We start from the raw sequence: 18,805 nt of genomic DNA, 5'->3' as shown, positions 1-18,805 counted from the left end.
CCCGGTCTTGATTTTTTCTTCACAGCCGCTGTTCACCAGAGATTTCTTCTTCTTCCCCGCAGACCGGCCAACGAACGGCAGCCCCCACAGGTCCAGCACCAACCGCGACCGACGATCAGGCAGCAACACCTTCCTCCAGCAGCGCCGTCCGCACCCGAAGCAGAGGATAAGAGGAAACCCAACGACGACAACAGCAGCGGCCGAATAGCCCCAGCGGCGACGCCCCCTTCTCAGTCGTTCCTCTTCATGGCCGCCTGAAACAGAGAAGGAATCAGACCCGGAATGATGAAGAAGACCCAGAAGCAGATCTGCAAACAAAAAAACAAAAATATAAAATCGACTGCTTGTGTTCTTTTCTTTGTTTGCAGGTGACGGTGGTTGTCACCACCAGCAGAGAGGGAAAAGGGAAAGGAAGCGGAACCAAATCTACCCGTTTCCTGTCTTTGTTCGCGGCGGCGCGTGAACCCACGCGCCGCCAGTGACGGTGGCGCGTGGGGAGACGCGCCGGAACTGTTCATGCGGTTGCAGAAGTCCTTCCCTGCAATTTCGGGAGTTTTGAGGGACCATTTTGTAAATTTTAAAGTTTTAATGTAATTTTTGTTTATTTATTTTAAATTTGTAATATGTGAATGTAAAAGAAAAGAAAATAATAATAAAAAAAGGGGATGTGTGTGTTGGTGTATTTTTATTTATTTATTTTGAATTTGTATTTGTATTTGTATTTGTATTTGCATTGTGGATGTAAAAGAAAAGAAAAAGAAAAAGAAAAAGAAAAGAAATGAAAATAGTGAATGTGTGTGCTTGTATTTTTGTTTTATTTATTTGTACATATTTTTAATGATAAAATTGCAAATATATTAAAGAAGAATTTAATATTTTGATCGGATCACGGTTAAGAATTATTAACTTATACGTAAGTGATATTTCTAATTTCCGAAGAAAAGACAATTATTAAAACTTCAACACGTCAAAGCCACGAAGCAGCTTACCTCAGGTAGGGTGCGTTAGGGGTGCTAATACCTTCCCTAACCACAATCAGTCCCTTACCCGCAAATTTCTGACAAGACCAGTACATCCGGTTTCCTAGTAGCCCGAAATCAATTACTAGGTGGCGACTCCAACGAACCAAATTCAATCAAAACACATACGAGAAAATCGCCAGCCGATGCCGCGCGCTGATTTTTTTGGGGTGCGACACCTTAGTCAAAAGTATTTCGAGTGGGTCTAAACTGGAATGGTAGCGTTTCTTAGCAATTTTAGCAATTTTATTGTATGTGTGTTAAGCATTATTGCATGCATCACTTATAAAGTATTTTTATTTTTGAACAGGATGTCATAGCAGGTGATGTTGGAAATCCTGATCACAATGATGTGGAATTTGAATTAAGTGGAGGGTTGGAATCTATCCAGCAAGCTTTGAATGAACTGGTGATTCTTCCTCTACGGAAACCTGAGCTCTTCTCACTTGAGAAACTTCTTGGTCCACAAAAGGGGATATGGTTATATGGACCTCCAGGCACAGGGAAGACCATGCTTACAAAAGCTATTGTCAGAGACCCTGGAGCTGTTTTTATAAATGTGAGGATCTCTAATCTGATGAGCAAGTGGTTTGGCGATGCACAAAAGCTCGGTGAGTATAGATCGCATTTGAATTGCCTCTCTTGTGCCTGAGCTTTGTCTTGCATTAGCAAAACAATGATGGTTTAAAATTATTGCATTGTTATTCTAAAACTTGCTGTCATCCACCGATTATGTTGAGTGAAATTTAGTTTCACTCTGATAATGAAAGCAAGGTAGTACTTTGTGAACATTCCTAACTAAGATTAAACATTCCTAACTTGTCCTTCTTGAAGGATCTTTATTAGCAGCAAGATTTTGTTGGATGATCTATTAAATTTACAAGAATTGCTTCAATCCGTTTATAACTCTATAACTTTCAAAATACTCCCGGAAACAGAGATTTATTTAAGTGATTTTATAGTTAACACAAACTTGTTACATGCATGAGTTCTTTTTCATAAAAGTATTATGCAAACTACAAAAAACAAAAAATCCAATACTATGAATTTGCCACCCTTTTGTTGATCCACTTGATATCTTGTTTGTACTGCAAAATTAGAAAGGTAAGACTGATCAAATGAAATAGTAAAGAAAAGATAGCCTAACATAAACTGTGAACTTAAAATTTGAAAACTCAAATGCTTGCAAAACTTACTTGAAAATATCAATTGCATTATTTAGTTTCTTCTAGCACCATATATGCCAGCATTCTTCTTTGTTTTTCTGTTCTTGAGATTCCATTTATCTTCAACCATCCTAAGAAACCATGAAGGCTTTTTTGTTCTAAACACAACGTATCCCGTTACAACTCCAAACACAAACCCGCATCCATACCCTATTGTCACAGCTTTCCATCCAAATCCTTCTCCAAACAATGATGAATCATCTCCTTCATCAAAGCTTGATGGCTGTAATGATGGTGTCTCATCACCGTAACATTTTTTTGGTACTTGAGATCCACATAAACCCATGTTTCCTTCAAATGAGCTTGCATCAAAGGTGTTGAATTGCTGTCCACTTGGTATGGGCCCCTCGAGTTGGTTATGTGAAAGGTTTAGGATTGCAAGAAATGTTAGACCCCCCAGCTGTGTTGGAATCCTTCCGGTAAGCAAATTTGAAGATAGATCTAATGATTCCAAATTGGTCAAATTTCCTAATGATGATTGGATATGACCTGTAAGGGAATTATGAGAAAGGTTGAGCTGTTGGAGTCCTTTAAGCTTTCCCATCACTTTTGGAATCTCTCCAGTGAAATTGTTATTTGACAAATCAAGTACTCTGATAGTACTTTGGATCTTCGTAAACTCAATTTCTACACCTTTCCATGTCATTTCTATGGAATAGACATAGCCAGTGTAATTTGTTGCCCTCATATAAATCATGTTCTGATCCGAGGCCATCATTGCTTCAAGACTATTGAAATACCCAGTAGGCAATGGCCCACTAAAATTGTTGTGAGAGATGTCAAAAATCTGTAATTTAGAGGAGGAATTATATGCAGGCGAACCCTTCACAAAACCTTGGAGTTTATTGGATTTTAGGACAAGAATTTGGAGCTTTGGAAGCGTTTCTAGAAAGTAGGGAAATGTATCCTCAATCTTATTATTGCCAAGATCAATAACTTCCAACATTGTGCAGTTGATGATAGACGGTGGTATTTTCCCTTCTAATTCATTTCCATTGAGGTTGAGATATTCCAAGATATTATCCTTTGAAAATGTTGAAGGGATAGTGCCTTGAAGACTGTTCATGCCTAGATGCAATACTGAAAGCATGTTGCTGAAGTTCCCCAAACATAGTGGCGTAGAACCACTCAAGCTGTTGTTGGACAAGTCAAGGACCCGAAGGAATCTTAGCTTGCAAATAAAAGAAGAAATCTCACCTGTCAATTTACTATTGGATGCAAGAATAAGGAATTTCAAGTTCTCTTGTTTGAAAATCGAACTTGGGATTGGACCATGCAAATGGTTATTGCTCAAATCAAGGTAACTTAATGAATCGTGTTGGAGTTCACTTATATTGCCTATGAGATTATTGTTATGAAGGTCAAGATATTGTAAAGAAGGAAGAGCAAACAAAAAGGATGGTATTGTTCCATTGAACATGTTATTGGATAAATATAGACTCTCTAGATTTGATAGGGTGTTTAATTGAGAATGAACAAGACCTGTTAGTTGATTATTGGATAAATCTAAAATTAAAAGATTGACTAGGCTACCCAAAAAATCTGGAACTTCACCCATAAATTTATTGGAAGAGAGATCCAAGTAACGAAGTTGTACAAGGTTTCCTAGTGCTAATGGAATATGACCACTTAAATTGTTACTTGAGAGGTCTAAATCGGTGACATGTGTGAGATTACCAAGCGGGGCTAGATCTGACCCAATAATGTTACAATTACGAAAAGACATATATTTTAATGATTTTAGATTACTGATTAAGTTGTTTTCTAAATAAATTGAAATTCTTGTATTAGAAAGACTCAACCGAGAGAGGACATTACTTAAATTAGACGAAGGAAAAGAGCCAATGAGGCCTTCGTTGTATGATAGATCCAGTGATTCAAGGTCTGGGAGGAGAAAGATGTTACCTGGAAATTTCCCCTGCAATCCACAGTTACTCAGGGAAAGAGATGACAGAGAAGAGGACAGATTCATCAAGGAATTAGGTGCAACCAAAGACATATTTACATAACCCAAAGCGAGATCTCTTAGCCTGGTTAGGTTTTGAACAATCTTGTTAAAAGAAATTGGTTCTAGACTTGGATAGTGGTTGAAAGAGAGACGAAGTGAAACCAACTCACTGAGTTGCTCAAAATCATATTGAATTGGACCACTAAGATTGTTCTCTCCAAGATCCAAGTACTGCAGGTGCTTAAATTTCCCCATTGAGGATGGGAGTATTCCTTGCAATCCACACTCAAAGAGTTTGAGTGATGACAGAGAAGAAGACAGATTCATCAAGGAATTGGGTGCGACCAGTGGCATGTTTACTTGACTCAAATCGAGTTCTCTAAGCTTGGTTAGGTTTCGAACAAGCTTGTCAAAAGAAATTGGTTCTAGACTCAGATCGTCATTGTCAGAGAGATCAAGTGAAACCAATTTAGAGAGGTGAGAGATTTCCGACGGAGCTTGACCTGCAAAGACTGAGAAATTTAGGTTAAGAAGTGTCAGATTGGAGAGCTGGCCAAATCGAGAAGAAATATGAGAGCTTTTGAAATGATTGTCAGAGAGGTCGAGCTTTTGAAGATGATGGAGGGAGAAGAGGGTGCTATTGGAATGGAGGGTGCCATAAAGCATGCTGCAAGCAAGGTCCAGTGCAGTTACTTGCCCGGTTTCCAGTTCACAAGTGACCCCATCCCACAAGCAGCAGTCTGTGCCCTCTTTCCACGACTCTGTCTTGGGATGCTGGCAACGCTCTGAAGCAGAGCTATTAATGGAAAAGGATTCTTTGAATTGGAGCAAAGAAAGGCTTTGGTCAGGAGCACAGAAATGAGAAGAAGAAATAGTTGAATGGAAATGGAAGAGAAACAGAATGAAAGAGAGAGATGAAATAGGTGGAAACCCCATGTTTGGCTGGCCTTACAGGATTCAAAGTATATTTGGGAGAGATGAGGAATGAAGAAAGACATTCTTAGTAGTATTTATACACAAACTAATCTTAGATTGTATACTGACTGACATAGGATGTGTAAAACATGTAAAGACGAAATCAAATCTCAAGTACAAGAGTGAGTGAGTGCGTGTTGGAAACGCGGCAAAGTATATTATTAGTAGTGTTTAACAAGATTCCTTGTTGACTTCAAAGTGCGCAAACTGAATTGTTGTTTCTTGGCAAAGTAATAATTACGCAAAGCAATGACTTTGTGGGCGCAAGTTAAAGAGTCATCCTCACCTACTATGTCCATAAAAAAACAAATTCACAAATTTTTTTTGTCAAAATTAATATTGAGTTAATCTTGTCACTTTCAAAAAAAAAATTTCACAAAAAACAAATACAAAAATAAAATAAAATATTAATGGATAAAATTAAAAAAAATAAACTCTAAAAAAATTAATATTGAATTCCTAACTATGCTTTATTTGTTTTTAAAAATAATTTTTTTATTTATCATTCTTTCAATTTATATACTTGTTTTAATTTAAGCATAGTTAATTTTAATATTAATATGCATGCTAGGTTTTTTTAATTTTATATCAATTACAAATTTAAATATATATTTAATATGCATGTTATTCTATTATTTTTTATTTTTTATATTGAAAGCAGAACTACTAATGGAAAATTCAAAGGAGAGAGAGACTTTGGTATTTTAATATCTAATAGTATTTTAGTTCTAAATCCTTGATTGGATCTAATCTGATATGACTTATTATATTCTATAAAAACCCAAATCTATCTCAGCTTTTTAAAAAATATGCACTTTAATCTTATTTTACCACTTCACTAGGTGTACCAAAAATCCAATGCACTGTATCACACTGAAGCCAATATATATCCATCAGGAGACCGTCCGATCAACTTTTAAATCGAGCCAAGCCAACCGTAGTTTGATGATCAATCTAGAAGTAATCCAGAGGGTTACAAGCGTCAGGTGCACCAACTCACCATACTAACATCCGCACTATAGCAAATCTCAAATCTCAAATATTCTCTCTCTCGTAAGAGTAAAACCCATGGAAATATGTAAGGTTCTATCAAATTGACTTCAAATGGCGCAAACTAAATTGTTTATTGGCAAAGTAATAACTACGCAAAATATTAGCTGTTTTTAATTAAAAATGTATTAATGTGATGATTTTAAAAATTTATGAACATGTGAGTGCGCGCCTGGTAATGTAAAGTGATGTTTTTTAATTAAAAATATACTAATGTGATGATTTTTTAAAATTTATTTTTAATTTTTAAAATTAATTTATTAAAATCATAAAAAAAATATTAAAAAAACTAATATTAATTTTCTAAATAGATTAAATAGTGTTTTAGATGTTGCTAATATTTCTTAAATTAATTAATCCGTTTATTTTTAAAATAACTAAATAGTTATTTGACAAATCTTGATTACTAATATTTTGTTTTTTTTTTAAAACACTTTTCTTGCTTATCATTCCTTGAATTGATATACTTTGATTTTTCCTTTTTCTATTCTAAATAATAAATAATTTAAACTATGGGATTATGTATCCATAATTGAAAAAATAAATGATAAACAAAGTCATCTTCACCTTCTTATGTCCAATCCGCAGCTGTACAACAAGATTAAGTAACCAATAAATTCATTCAGCTAATATTTTCACACGAGGAGAAGTCCTTTAATTCACTAACACAATTGCTAATAAATAAGGTAGTTAATTGTGGAAATTTTATAGTAAGATAAAAAAAATAAAAAATCGTGACAGCTTAATTTGAATGTTCAGAGATGTTTTTCCAAATTGTATTTAGCAATAAGATTTATGCGAAGATTGATGTGCTCACTAAAATATAATTTCCAAGAAATTCAAGCCACAAAATCAGACAAAAACTTGTTAATAATTTACACTCGTAGTTTACTCACAGCTTAAGCAAGTGGGCATGCAGAGTTAAAAGAGTCATCCTCACCGTCTTATGCCCACTTCAATCCAGTCTCCAGTCAACACGTTCTGGCAATAGCTTTATTGAACAGTTACTAGAAAACTGACAAACAATGGAGAATTAATGGAGTTTGAAGGTTCTTGCCCTCAAGATACTGTGGGATTGGTCGTCCTAAAAGGTCTTTCTCTCTCAGCATCAACAAGGGAGAACTTGGATGTATATGTATTGTCCACTTTTCATGTGGTGCTGAAGGTTCACTTGCAAATATTTCCACACAAGGAGAGCTGTGAGCGTTGGAAACACTAATTAGAACTTCCTTTGTAGCTCGTCTGATGACAGCTGTTCTCGGGGACATCTACCCCGCTATTATTCCTTGCTGACCCCCCTTCGCATGTACTGCTGATAGATTATTATTGCTATTATTAACAAGAACAGGGGACTGTTTACTTGAAGGGTTAAACAATTTATATGTTTCTCAGAAAATAGCAATGAACATGTGCTAATTAATAGATACAGTTTGTGCTCTTCCTCTGCAGCTCGTCTTATGGGAACTGTACGTTGCTGGGGACTTCTACCACTCGTCCTCGTCTTCTATAAGACTCCATGCCAACAAAAGACAATAATGACTAAACAAAGGTGTTGGAAACACGGCAATATTAATTAATTTCCAAAATTAACATTTTTGTTGAGATCAAGTACCTATGCGAGTGATGTGCAGCAAGTCTATGAAAATCTGCTAAAAGAACAGCCATTCATATGGATTTTAGACCCGCTCAAGATTCTTTAAGCAGGAAGGAATGTTTCTTTTCAAATAGTTAATAGAATTTTTATAGTGGTGGTTTTAGCATTGCGGGGGTTGTGGTGATGCATATATCCCTCAATAGTACATCTTAATATTAATAAAAAAATTAAACTTTCTTTTCACATACCTTTTGTTCCAAATTGGGTTAAAGAAATATTCAATTATGCATATTAATTACCTTCCAAAACTGACATTTTTGCTGAGAGTAGATAAAATCCCCTACATGCAAGTCTATGTGCTTATAGGTACACTCTGTGCTCTTCCTTCGCAGCTCGTCTTATTGGAATTGTACGTTCTTCGAGACTTCTACCCTTCTATGAAATCTGGTCTGTACAGGTTAATAATTAAGGATTTCCGTAGAGCAGAGCTCGGAGAAGAAAGTCTCCATATCCATTTAAATAACAGAGCCCTGTTTTTTTGACATTAGGGAGCCTATGCCAAGACCTCCTTGCTTCTTATCACGCATTCCACACCATAAGAAACGTCTGATGGGTACGTTTGTTACACTTTTTAATAGTTATTTATGACTTACAAGTCATCAGAATTACTTTATTTTGCTTGCAAATATTGCTGCTGCTGTGAGAATCAGTCGAGTGTTATTCTTTTAATTCATAAGAATTGTTTTAATTTGCTTGCACACTCGTAGATTTGTACAGCAATCTGTTCATAACTCTATAAATCTTAAAATACTCCCAGAAAAGGAGATTGATTTAAGTGATCAAGAATAAAAAAAATGGACAAATAAAAAAAGAACCCAAAACATAATGATTTTATAATTTCCAACAAGGGAGAATCAATCTTCTTTCAGATCAAGGAAGTCAAACCCATGAAACTCTTGAGCGATGCCAAATCCAATTTCTTTTTTACTTAGATGCATGCTAGATTCAAGAGTATATAGGTCCGACAAGATACTAAATCCAACTTTCTCAAGGAAAAATCAGCAAATCTTTATTTATTAATTACTAAAGACTCAATATACAAAGTGGAATTCTATTCATGTCTAATCTTAATTACATCATAATATTATAAGTTTTGTTAATACTCTATGTTATCCTTTATCTTTAATATAACACGGAGTATTCTATTTTGATAATTCAAATTTATTGAAATAATATTACTTTGCGAAATGTTAGAAATCAAACTCTCTTTTTTCCCCTGTATATCCAGGATAAATATTTTATTATTATTTTAAATATATTAAAATGATATTATTTTTTACATTAACACATCACAATTATAAAAAATCATTTAAAAAAAATTAACTTAATATTTTGGCAATAGCTTTATTGAACAGTTGCTAGAAAACTGACAAACAATGGAGAATTAATGGAGTTCGAAGGTTCTTGCACTCAATTAGATGCTGTGGGATTGGTCGTCCTTAAAAGGTCTTTCTCTTTCAGCATCAACAAGGGAATGCCTTCGCGTATATATCCTTTTCCATGACCCTAAAGTCTTCTTTGATGAGACTAGTATAGGAACACGGCTGTATTTGATTTCCAAACAGTTTACGGGTTGCTTATTTTTCTTAAATTAATTCATTCTCTTAGTGTTAAAAATAATTAAAATGGACTAGATATCATGCTCTATAGAGATTACATATTAATAATTTCCTGAACCAAAACTTGTCTCCTAGTATTGTTAGTATATATATGTTTGATCTTTGTCACTGGGAGAAGCATCAAACAAGTTTCCTTGGCTAGGTCCCTTCGTTGACTAAATCAAGAGTGAGAGAGTGTTGGAAACGCGGCAATATTAATTCATTAATGGAAATTAAACATGGATATATATAGACTATGAAGTTAGAGACTCAAATTTTCAGATAAAGCCTTAATTAATGAAGTTAAGTTAGATCTTAAATCTACGATGTGCCTTTTAATCGGAGCAAAGAAAGACTAATTTGTACATCAGCACATAATTGTTAGTATTAAAAATGCAACAGAAACATAAATGAATAATAAAAAATAAAGTAAAAATAAAATTGTGCAAAATAATGTCCCACTAATTAATTGTTGTTTCGAGACGGATGGAAACCAAGGCAAAGTAATAATTACGCCAAGCAATGACTTTGCACATTTAAATATTACATAAGTCATGTAACCTTCATGGCAAAGCAATATGGAGCACTAATGACTTTGCGCGCGCGCGCGCAGATATATATATATTGTTTTTTACGACCCAAAAAGTCTTTTTTAATTATCCAAAAGTTCCTATCAACTTTTCCTGTGTACTTGGTTGGTAATGTGAATGATCAGTGTATTTTTCTTAAATATTTTTTTTTATTATTATAAATATATTCAAATGATATTATTATTGAGAAAACTCCATAATAATTTACACTCACAGCTGAAGCAAGGGGGCATGCAGAGTTAAAGAGTCATCCTCACCTTCTTATGTCCCCTTCAATCCAGTCTACAGTCAACACGTTCCGGCAATAGTTTTGTTGAAACTAGAAAACTGATAAACAATGGAGAATTAATGGAGTTTGAAGGTTCTTTACCTCCAAGTCTTCGATCTGGCAATAGCTTTATTGAACAGTGGCTAGAAAAGTACAGACAAACAATGGAGAATTAATGGAGTTTGAAGGTTCTTGCACTCAGTTAGATGCTGTGGGATTGGTCGTCCTTAAAGGTCTTTCTCTTTCAGCATCAACAAGGGAGAACTGTCAAAGAACCATCTCAACCCAATAACTTAAGCTGTTAGGTGAGGTCTCAGGATATGATTTATATTATTCTCTAACACACCCTCTCAAGTGAAAGCTATTTGGGCTTGAAACTTGCACAGACCCACATTACTTTGTACATAATTTTTATCAAATAAATGAGGATGGTAAGATTCGAACTCGTGATCGCTTGGTCATTAAAGCTTTGATACCATGTCAAAAAATCATCTCAACCCAATAACTTAATTAAATTATTAAGTGAGGTTTCAGAATATGATTTATATTATTCTCTAACCAGAATCAATCTGCATTTTGTGATCTGTCATTGACCTCCAAGTCTTCGATCGGAACTTGGAAGGAAACCAAGGCAGAGTAATAATTACGCCAAGCAATGGAGCACTAATGGCTTAGCACACATATATATTGTTTTTCACGACCCAAAAAGTCTTTTTTAATTAACCAAAAGTTCCTATCAACTTTTCCTGTGTACTTGGTTGGTAATGTGAATTATCAGTGTATTTTTTAAAAAATATTTTTTTTATTAAAAATATAATAAACAATATTACTTTTTTACATTAAGAGAGAGCATGGTTACCTATTGAGACGAATCCAAGCTCACTGCGGCGTAACATAGACAACACATCTAATAGAAATTATTAAAAAAACTAAAATAAACAACAAAAACAACAATGATTTGTGTAAACAACATGTAAAATAATAGCTTATTAGAACTGTATCTACTTAGGCTATGCTTTTAAAGGGCATAGAGCTTGGAAATGAGCTAAACTCATATTATCTGGAATTTATCTGGAATTTATACTTTATCAAGCCTAGAATAATTTGGATATGAACATAAACTTCACTCATACTCAAACATTAAATTATCCACCTACTTTTAAACCTTCTAAAATATATATATATACTTGGGCTCAAAATTATTTTTTCAAAATATGATGTGCAGCAAGTCTATGTGTTTATAGATATAGTCTGTGCTCCTCCTTCGCAGCTCGTCTGATGGAAACTGTATGTTATTGGGGACTTTTACCCTTCTATGCCTTGTTGGCTTATAATCTTAATACTAATAAGAATTTCTAATTATACTCCAGGATCAATCTGGAATTTTATGTATAATTCATTTTTAATTCTGTTTGAGGTACGAATTGTAATTTTTTTAAAGTTCAGGGACTAAATTATATTAAAGGACGCTAAAGGAAACTGACTTCTTTAATTTTTCTCACTGCTGGGAGAAGCACCAAGGAAGCTTTATGCATGGGAGGGTGAAACATCCTTAGCTGAATGCTGACCGACCACATTTTAAACATAAGACCATAGGTCATTAATTTGGTGTTTTATATGTAGAAATTAATTTTTAAAGTATTTTTTATTTAAAAATATATCAGATAATATATATTTTTATTTTTAAAATTTTTTAACACCAATAATTTAAAACAATTTAAAAATATCAAAAAAAAATAATTTAAAACAAAAAATATTTTAAAAGTTTTTAAAACACGATTGTACTGAAATATCAAATAGACTAATAAATAAGAGTGAGCGGTGAAAATACAGCAAAATTAATTTGTGGAAATCATTGATATAATGATAAATTGAGTGAGAATAATACCTCTTTCAGGATTTAAAAATAAAAACAAAAAAGCAAAAATAAAAAACTGCAATATGTATTCCCATCACTATTTACAGAAAGTAAGGCTCCATGACCCGAAAGTCTTCATTGCCGAGACTATATGTACAGGAACGACAGTATTTGATTTCCTAATTACTGTTTACGGGTTGCTGATTTTTTCTTAAATTAATTCATTCTTGTAGTGTTAAAAATAATTAAATAGTTATTCGACAAATCTTGATCATGTTTAATCTAGTAATATTTTGTTTTTTTTTTTTAAATACTTCTCTTTCTTATCAGTCTTTCAATTTATATACTTTAATTTAGTAATATTTTGTTTTTTTTAAATACTTCTCTTTCTATCAATCTTTCAATTTATATACTTTGATTTTTTTATTTTTTCTATTTTAAATAAAAAAATAGATAAAATTATAGTATGAAATATATAAAAATTATAAGTTATAAAATCCAATTATAAATATAGAGATTAAATGTTTAGTTTATAAAACCATTAGGACTAAGTTATCATTAACCCAAAATAAAAAGAAATGCATGTAGATGTCAATTGCAACTCACATGTCGGAGATAATATTTACGACTTTTCTAACATAGAAAGACTTTTATGCCATCAATTTCATGCAAAAAAAAAAAAAAAACATCAATTTGCACAATCACAAATAACTAGTTTTTTAACATCAAAACACAATTCACATAAACAACATGTAACATATTCAATCGTAAATAAAAAATTTGGACTGACGATTAACACAACATAAAATTTTATAAAAAAATTAAACTAACAATACATCTATTCAAAATTTTCATAGCATATAATAACATGTAACTATATCTAATAATCTATCTAGCTCATAGAAGGGTATGGAGCACTCGTGTACAGATCTGGAGCATCAGCTTAACTCTTCTAACTTGAGGACATGTTTGTCATATCTGTGTAGGTGTGACATCTTCCAACTTGAGGACATGTTTGTCATCATCCTCCTATTCCCCCATTAACTACAACTCTATCAATATGATGCTTATCTTCATCATCACTTGGTTCAGATCTTCCATAGCAATATGGAGGAGATGCCATGCCCAATAGAGGTTCCATATTAATGATTTCCTACATCCAACCTTGTCTATTAACATTACCACCTAACCTAGATGGACTGGCTGTTTGTGATGACCGTGTTGTTCTATGGGAGTTACTTGAAAATCATGTCAACTCCATACTAGAAGAGCTTCCTCATCTATGTCTATTATTCAAGTAGAGCTCTAGCATATTAATCCCATTGATCCTCGCAAAACCAAACATTGATTTCACACTTTTATCACTACATATTGGTATACCGATATAACGAGCTTGACTAACCCTGATTTGCAACGTCTTCCAAGTAATTTCAACTTCTATTTTAAACATATTTCAGCCAAGTCAATCACATAACATTCTTGATAATTCATTAAGGGATATGTTTGATGTAGTAGTTAGGAATTCATGACTTCCTCTATTATAAGTGATACAATTGTCAGTATTGATATTGATACTACCATAAAAGTATAATATTTCTAAATTATAAATATTCTTTCAAACAACACAACAAAATATAATTATAATTTATTAATATCTTAAGGTTAATCAAAGTTCATCAATTATCAACTAAAAATATAACAAAAAAAAAGAAAGAGATGAGTGATGTAGAGAGAGATGCGTGTGGTGAGGGGAAGAGGGGTGGTTTTGAGAACTTAAAATTCAAAATGAGTCGAGGTTAGTTTTTTAATTATTTTTTAAGCCGTGTTACTTTACCCTTTATTTTAATGTGTAAAAAAACAAAAAAAAAAACTCCAATAATTGAACTTTAGTTTTCGTATAATGACCGGCTGTAATTTGGTCAAAAAGAATTAAAGAAAAACAGCCTTTTCCTTGACGTTTCAATTGGAGCAGCGAAAGACCGTGTTCATGAGCTCATAATTGAGTTGAAGAGAAGAAATTTGAGGAGAAGGATCGATGATTAAATTGTTGGATTAAAGTGCAAGGGAAACATAATGGAAATGAGAAATATTTGAGTGAGGGATAATGAATAAAAAATAAAGTGGTTCGTAGACTTAGCTTTCTTGACTCAAAACTCAGCAAGACCACAAATTATATGCATGAAAAATAATGCAGCACTAATGACTTTGCCCATATATATATATATATATATATATATATATATATATATATATATATATATATATATATATATATATTTTTTTTTTTTTTTTTTCATGATCCAAAAGTTTTCATTGACTAGGAATGGGAACACCACTGTATTGATTTACATTATAGTTAATTGGTGTTTCTTATCATGAAGAAAATTAATTAATCATATTAAAAATAATTATATATATAATCATTTGACAAGTGTTGATCAGAGTACAAATAATCGAGAATAATTAAGTCATAAATACAGTTAAAATTATAGAGATTTAATGTATAGTTTGCAAAACTACGTACGTACCAGGGTTAACTTATAAAGAACTCAAATAAAAAAGAAATTTATGCAAAGGCGCTGGTCCCCTAGCTAGGTTTCAAGGATGAAGAAGTGCTTCTTAGGACCCGTTGATAGAAAACTGTATAAAAGTGATTGCAATTACAGAGAAACAACATATTAAGATTTTAGACGAAAGAGTGAATTAAAAGAGAAGGAGGAGGGGTGAGAAATGGTGGATTGGTATTTTAGAAGAATTAAATGCATTAATCGAGATTAAGTCACGTCTTTGGATGATATGAGGATGCAAAACCCGTATTGGTCTGGTGTATTTAGAGAAATTGACATGGATGAATCTAATCAAATTCGAATTTGAAGATAATGGAAGATATAATTTATAAAAGGGTCTAAAACACTAATCATGTTTTATTACTAATAATTTACTCTACATTGTTTAAAAGGATTACAATTCTTTTTAAACAATGTATTCATGTAGTAGAATACATTACATGTTTTAAGATAATATGACTCTTAATCTTAATATTGTATTTAAGTAGCCTAAATGTATATATGTAGTTAGTTAGCATTTATTACTTTTTAGTGATGATTTTTTTTTTTATTTTTTAGATTGTTTTAGCAATACTTTTATGTTGACTTATTAATTTATATTATGAGCCTTGAATATATTGGTAAGTATAAATATTGAGATATTGTTTGATGAATGACATGTGATCCAGGATGATTGGATCAAAATGAAAGTTGGAATGATATATAATAGAAAGTGCTGTCGATAACTTGGTACCAACAAAAATAGAAAAAACTCTGTAAAATTTTTTTTATACAAAAATCTCATAATTTTAGACATATTATTCAATACTTGACATTAATAAAAAAAATGTTTGAAATTTCATGATATTATAATTTGAGGATGTTACATCATGACTTTCTCTATTATAAGTGATACAATTATCAGTATTGACAATGATATCACTATGAAAATATAATATTCTTAAATTATAGATATTTTATCAAACAATATAATAAAATAAAATTTTAATTTATTAATATCTTGAGGTTAATTAAAGTGCATCAATTATCAACTAAAATATAACAAAAACGAGAAAAAACATAGGTGATGTAGAGAGAGATGAGTGTTTTAGAGCTATTTAGGGTATTTTTGAGGGTGAGAAGAGAAAGTACGAGAACTTAAAAATAAGTTTCAGATGGCATTTGTGATATGTGAAAGTGTGTTAGTTTTTTAATTATTTTTTTTAACTGTGTTACTTTATCTTTTATTTAACTGTTTTAAAAAACAAAAAATCTCCAATAATAGAACTCTAGTTTTCGTATAATGACCGGCTGTAATTTAGTCAACATGATTTAAAGAAAAACAGCCTTTTCCTCGACGTTTGAATTGGAGCAGCGAAGGGCTTTGAAATTAATAATTTCCTGAACCAAAACTTGTCTCCTGGGAGAAGCATTAAACAAGTTTCCTTAGCTGGGCGACCGACCAAATTTCAAATACAAGACTATCAAGTTTCTTTAGCTGGTCCCTTCGTTAACTATCAAGAGTGAGCGAGTGTTGGAAACGCGGCAATATTAATTAATTCATTAATGGAAATTAAATATATATATATAATGAAAATGAAGTTAGAGAATCAAATCTTCAGATAAAGCCTTAATTAATGAAATCTTCTGATCCAATGTGTAGCTAACAATTGAACTTTTCTTCATGTGCCTTTTCCTCAACTTTTGAATCGGAGCAATGAAGGACTCATTTGTTCATGAGCACATAATTGAGAGTTGAAAATTGTTAGTATTAAAAATGCAACAAAAACATAAAGAAGAATACCTCATGTTTCTTTTTCAGGACTTAAAAAAAAAATCAAAACGAGTTGAAGATGGAAAAAAATTCAAAATGAGTTACAGATGGTATTGCGACTCGTGAAAATATATTAGTTTTTTTTAATTATATTACTTTACTTTTTTTTTTAATTATATTAAAAACTAAAAAACACTCCAATAATTGAACCTTAGTTTTCGTATAATAACAGGCTGTAATTTCGTCAAAAAGATAAAAAGAAATCAGCCTTTCCTCGACGTTTGAATTGGAGCAGAGAAATTTGAGGAGAAGGATCGACGGTTAAATTGTTGGATTAAAGTGCAAGGGAAACAAAATGGAAATGAGAAATTGAGTGAGGGATAATGAATAAAAAATAAAGCAGTTCGTAGACTTAGCTTTCTTGACTCAAAATTCAGAAGACCACAAATTATATATATATATACTAGCTTTTATACCCGCGCAATGCCGCAAGTTATTTTTTTTTTGTATAAAAAATATTAAAAAAAATAAAAATTTAAAAATCTTGGGTTTTTCTGCAAAGTTATACCGAAGAATCTTGGATTTGGCTGCAACGCCTGATCTAAGAGTAATATTTATAATATTAATAATAAAATTAAACTTGCATGACCCAGGTTTAAGTGAGCCTGACTGTAACACCGGACCCAAGAATATTGGATGTGGGTCTGGCTATAAGGTCGTGTCATAAAAATGTGATAATTAATAAGATTAATTAAAAAAAACAAAGAAAAAAAATCAACAGAAAGGAAAAAACTAATGAAGAAAAAGAAAAAGAAATTGAATTAATTGGGTTAACCCTTTAAACCAGGTTATCCCGTAAAACCTGAGATTTGCATCATAAAAGTTTGATAACTAAATAGAAAAAAAAAATGACGGGTTTACCAAGAATTAACCGGGTTAACCCATCAAACCAAGTTAACCCGTCAAGCCCAGGATACATGTCATGAAAGTCTGATAATTAAATAAAAAGAAAATTAACTAAAACAAACTAAACTAAATGAAAAAAAATAACTCGTCAAATCAGGTTAACCCATCAAACCCGATATTCATATCATGAAAATATGATAACTAAATAAAAAAAAATTAACATTAACAAACTAAATCAAAACAAAAAAAATTAAAAAGAAAAAACAGTCATATAATATAATACAATATAATAATAATTATAATGAAAAAACGTGGGGAAAGCTAAAGCTAAATTCTCAACCAACTCAATATTAAAAAAATAAATGTAAAAAATATAATTTAAAAAATAAACATGTGGGGAAAACACTGCAGCCAAACAAAAATCATGTAAGGGAAACATTGTAGTAATCCATAGTTTTTTTTTCTTCTTTTTTAAAAAGCTACAAAGCTAAGTTCTCAACCAACTTAATATATAAAAAAAACCGAGATCCGTGTAATGAAAGTATGATAACTAAATTAAATTTTTTTTTTCACATTAACAAACTAAGTTAAACAAAAAAAAATTCATTAAAAGAAAAAAAACACAAAGAAAAAAGCAAAAAAAAAAAAAACCAATGGGCAAAACGAAAAAAAAAAGTCAGTGTTTCACTATGTGCACAGTGATACATTATATGTAAAAAACAGAAAAAAACAAAAGTGAGGATAAAAAACAAACAAAGTTGCTACAGTGAAAAACCCATGCATTAAAAAAAAAAGACTGCTATAGTGAAAAAATATTTTAAAAAAACAAAAGCAAAAAAAAAAAAAAAAGGAAAAACTGCTACAGAGAAAAAAACCAAAAAAAAAAAAACAGCTTAAATAAGTAAAAGGCGTGGGGAAGCTACAGTAGGTTCCCCACGCCTTTTAGTATATTACTTAATATATATATATATATATGCAAAATAATGTATAGTTTGCCAAACTACGTAATAATTTACTGTACATTGTTTGAAAAGGATTAAGAAGTAGAGCTCTAGCACATTAATCACATTGATCCTCGCAAGACCAAACATTGAGTTCACACTTTTAGCATTACAAATTGGTATACCGACAAAAAAAGCTTGACTAACCTGATTTGTAATGTCCTTCAAGTAATTTCAACTTATATTTTAAACATATTCTGGCCAAGTCGATCACATAACATTTTTGATAATTCGTTAAGGGACATGTTTGATGTAGTAGTTAGGAATTCATGGCTTTCTCTATTATAAGTGATATAATTATTAGTATTGATAATGATACTACCATGAAAGTATAATATTTATAAATTATAAATATTCTTTCAAACAACACAACAAAACACAATTATAATTTA

At 31.8% G+C, this 18,805-nt stretch overlaps 1 protein-coding gene and 1 pseudogene across 1 annotated transcript; one reads left to right on the top strand and one right to left on the bottom strand.

The window, feature by feature from the left end:
* Positions 1–1,234: 1,234 nt before the first annotated feature.
* The window catches only part of LOC140954347 (uncharacterized), a 40,023-nt pseudogene continuing 22,452 nt past the window's right edge, over positions 1,235–18,805 (top strand).
* LOC118029621 (receptor-like protein 9DC3) lies at positions 1,943–5,190 on the bottom strand. Its single transcript, XM_035033519.2, has 2 exons — positions 2,216–5,190; positions 1,943–2,107 (listed from the first exon to the last, which is right to left on the bottom strand). The coding sequence occupies exon 1, from the start codon at positions 5,127–5,129 to the stop codon at positions 2,238–2,240; it is 2,892 nt and encodes a 963-aa protein (XP_034889410.1). The 5' UTR covers positions 5,130–5,190; the 3' UTR covers positions 1,943–2,107; positions 2,216–2,237.

This window comes from Populus alba, chromosome 12, assembly GCF_005239225.2.
Source record: "Populus alba chromosome 12, ASM523922v2, whole genome shotgun sequence".
NCBI lineage: Eukaryota > Viridiplantae > Streptophyta > Magnoliopsida > Malpighiales > Salicaceae > Populus > Populus alba.
This window is presented reverse-complemented; position numbering and strand designations above follow the sequence as displayed.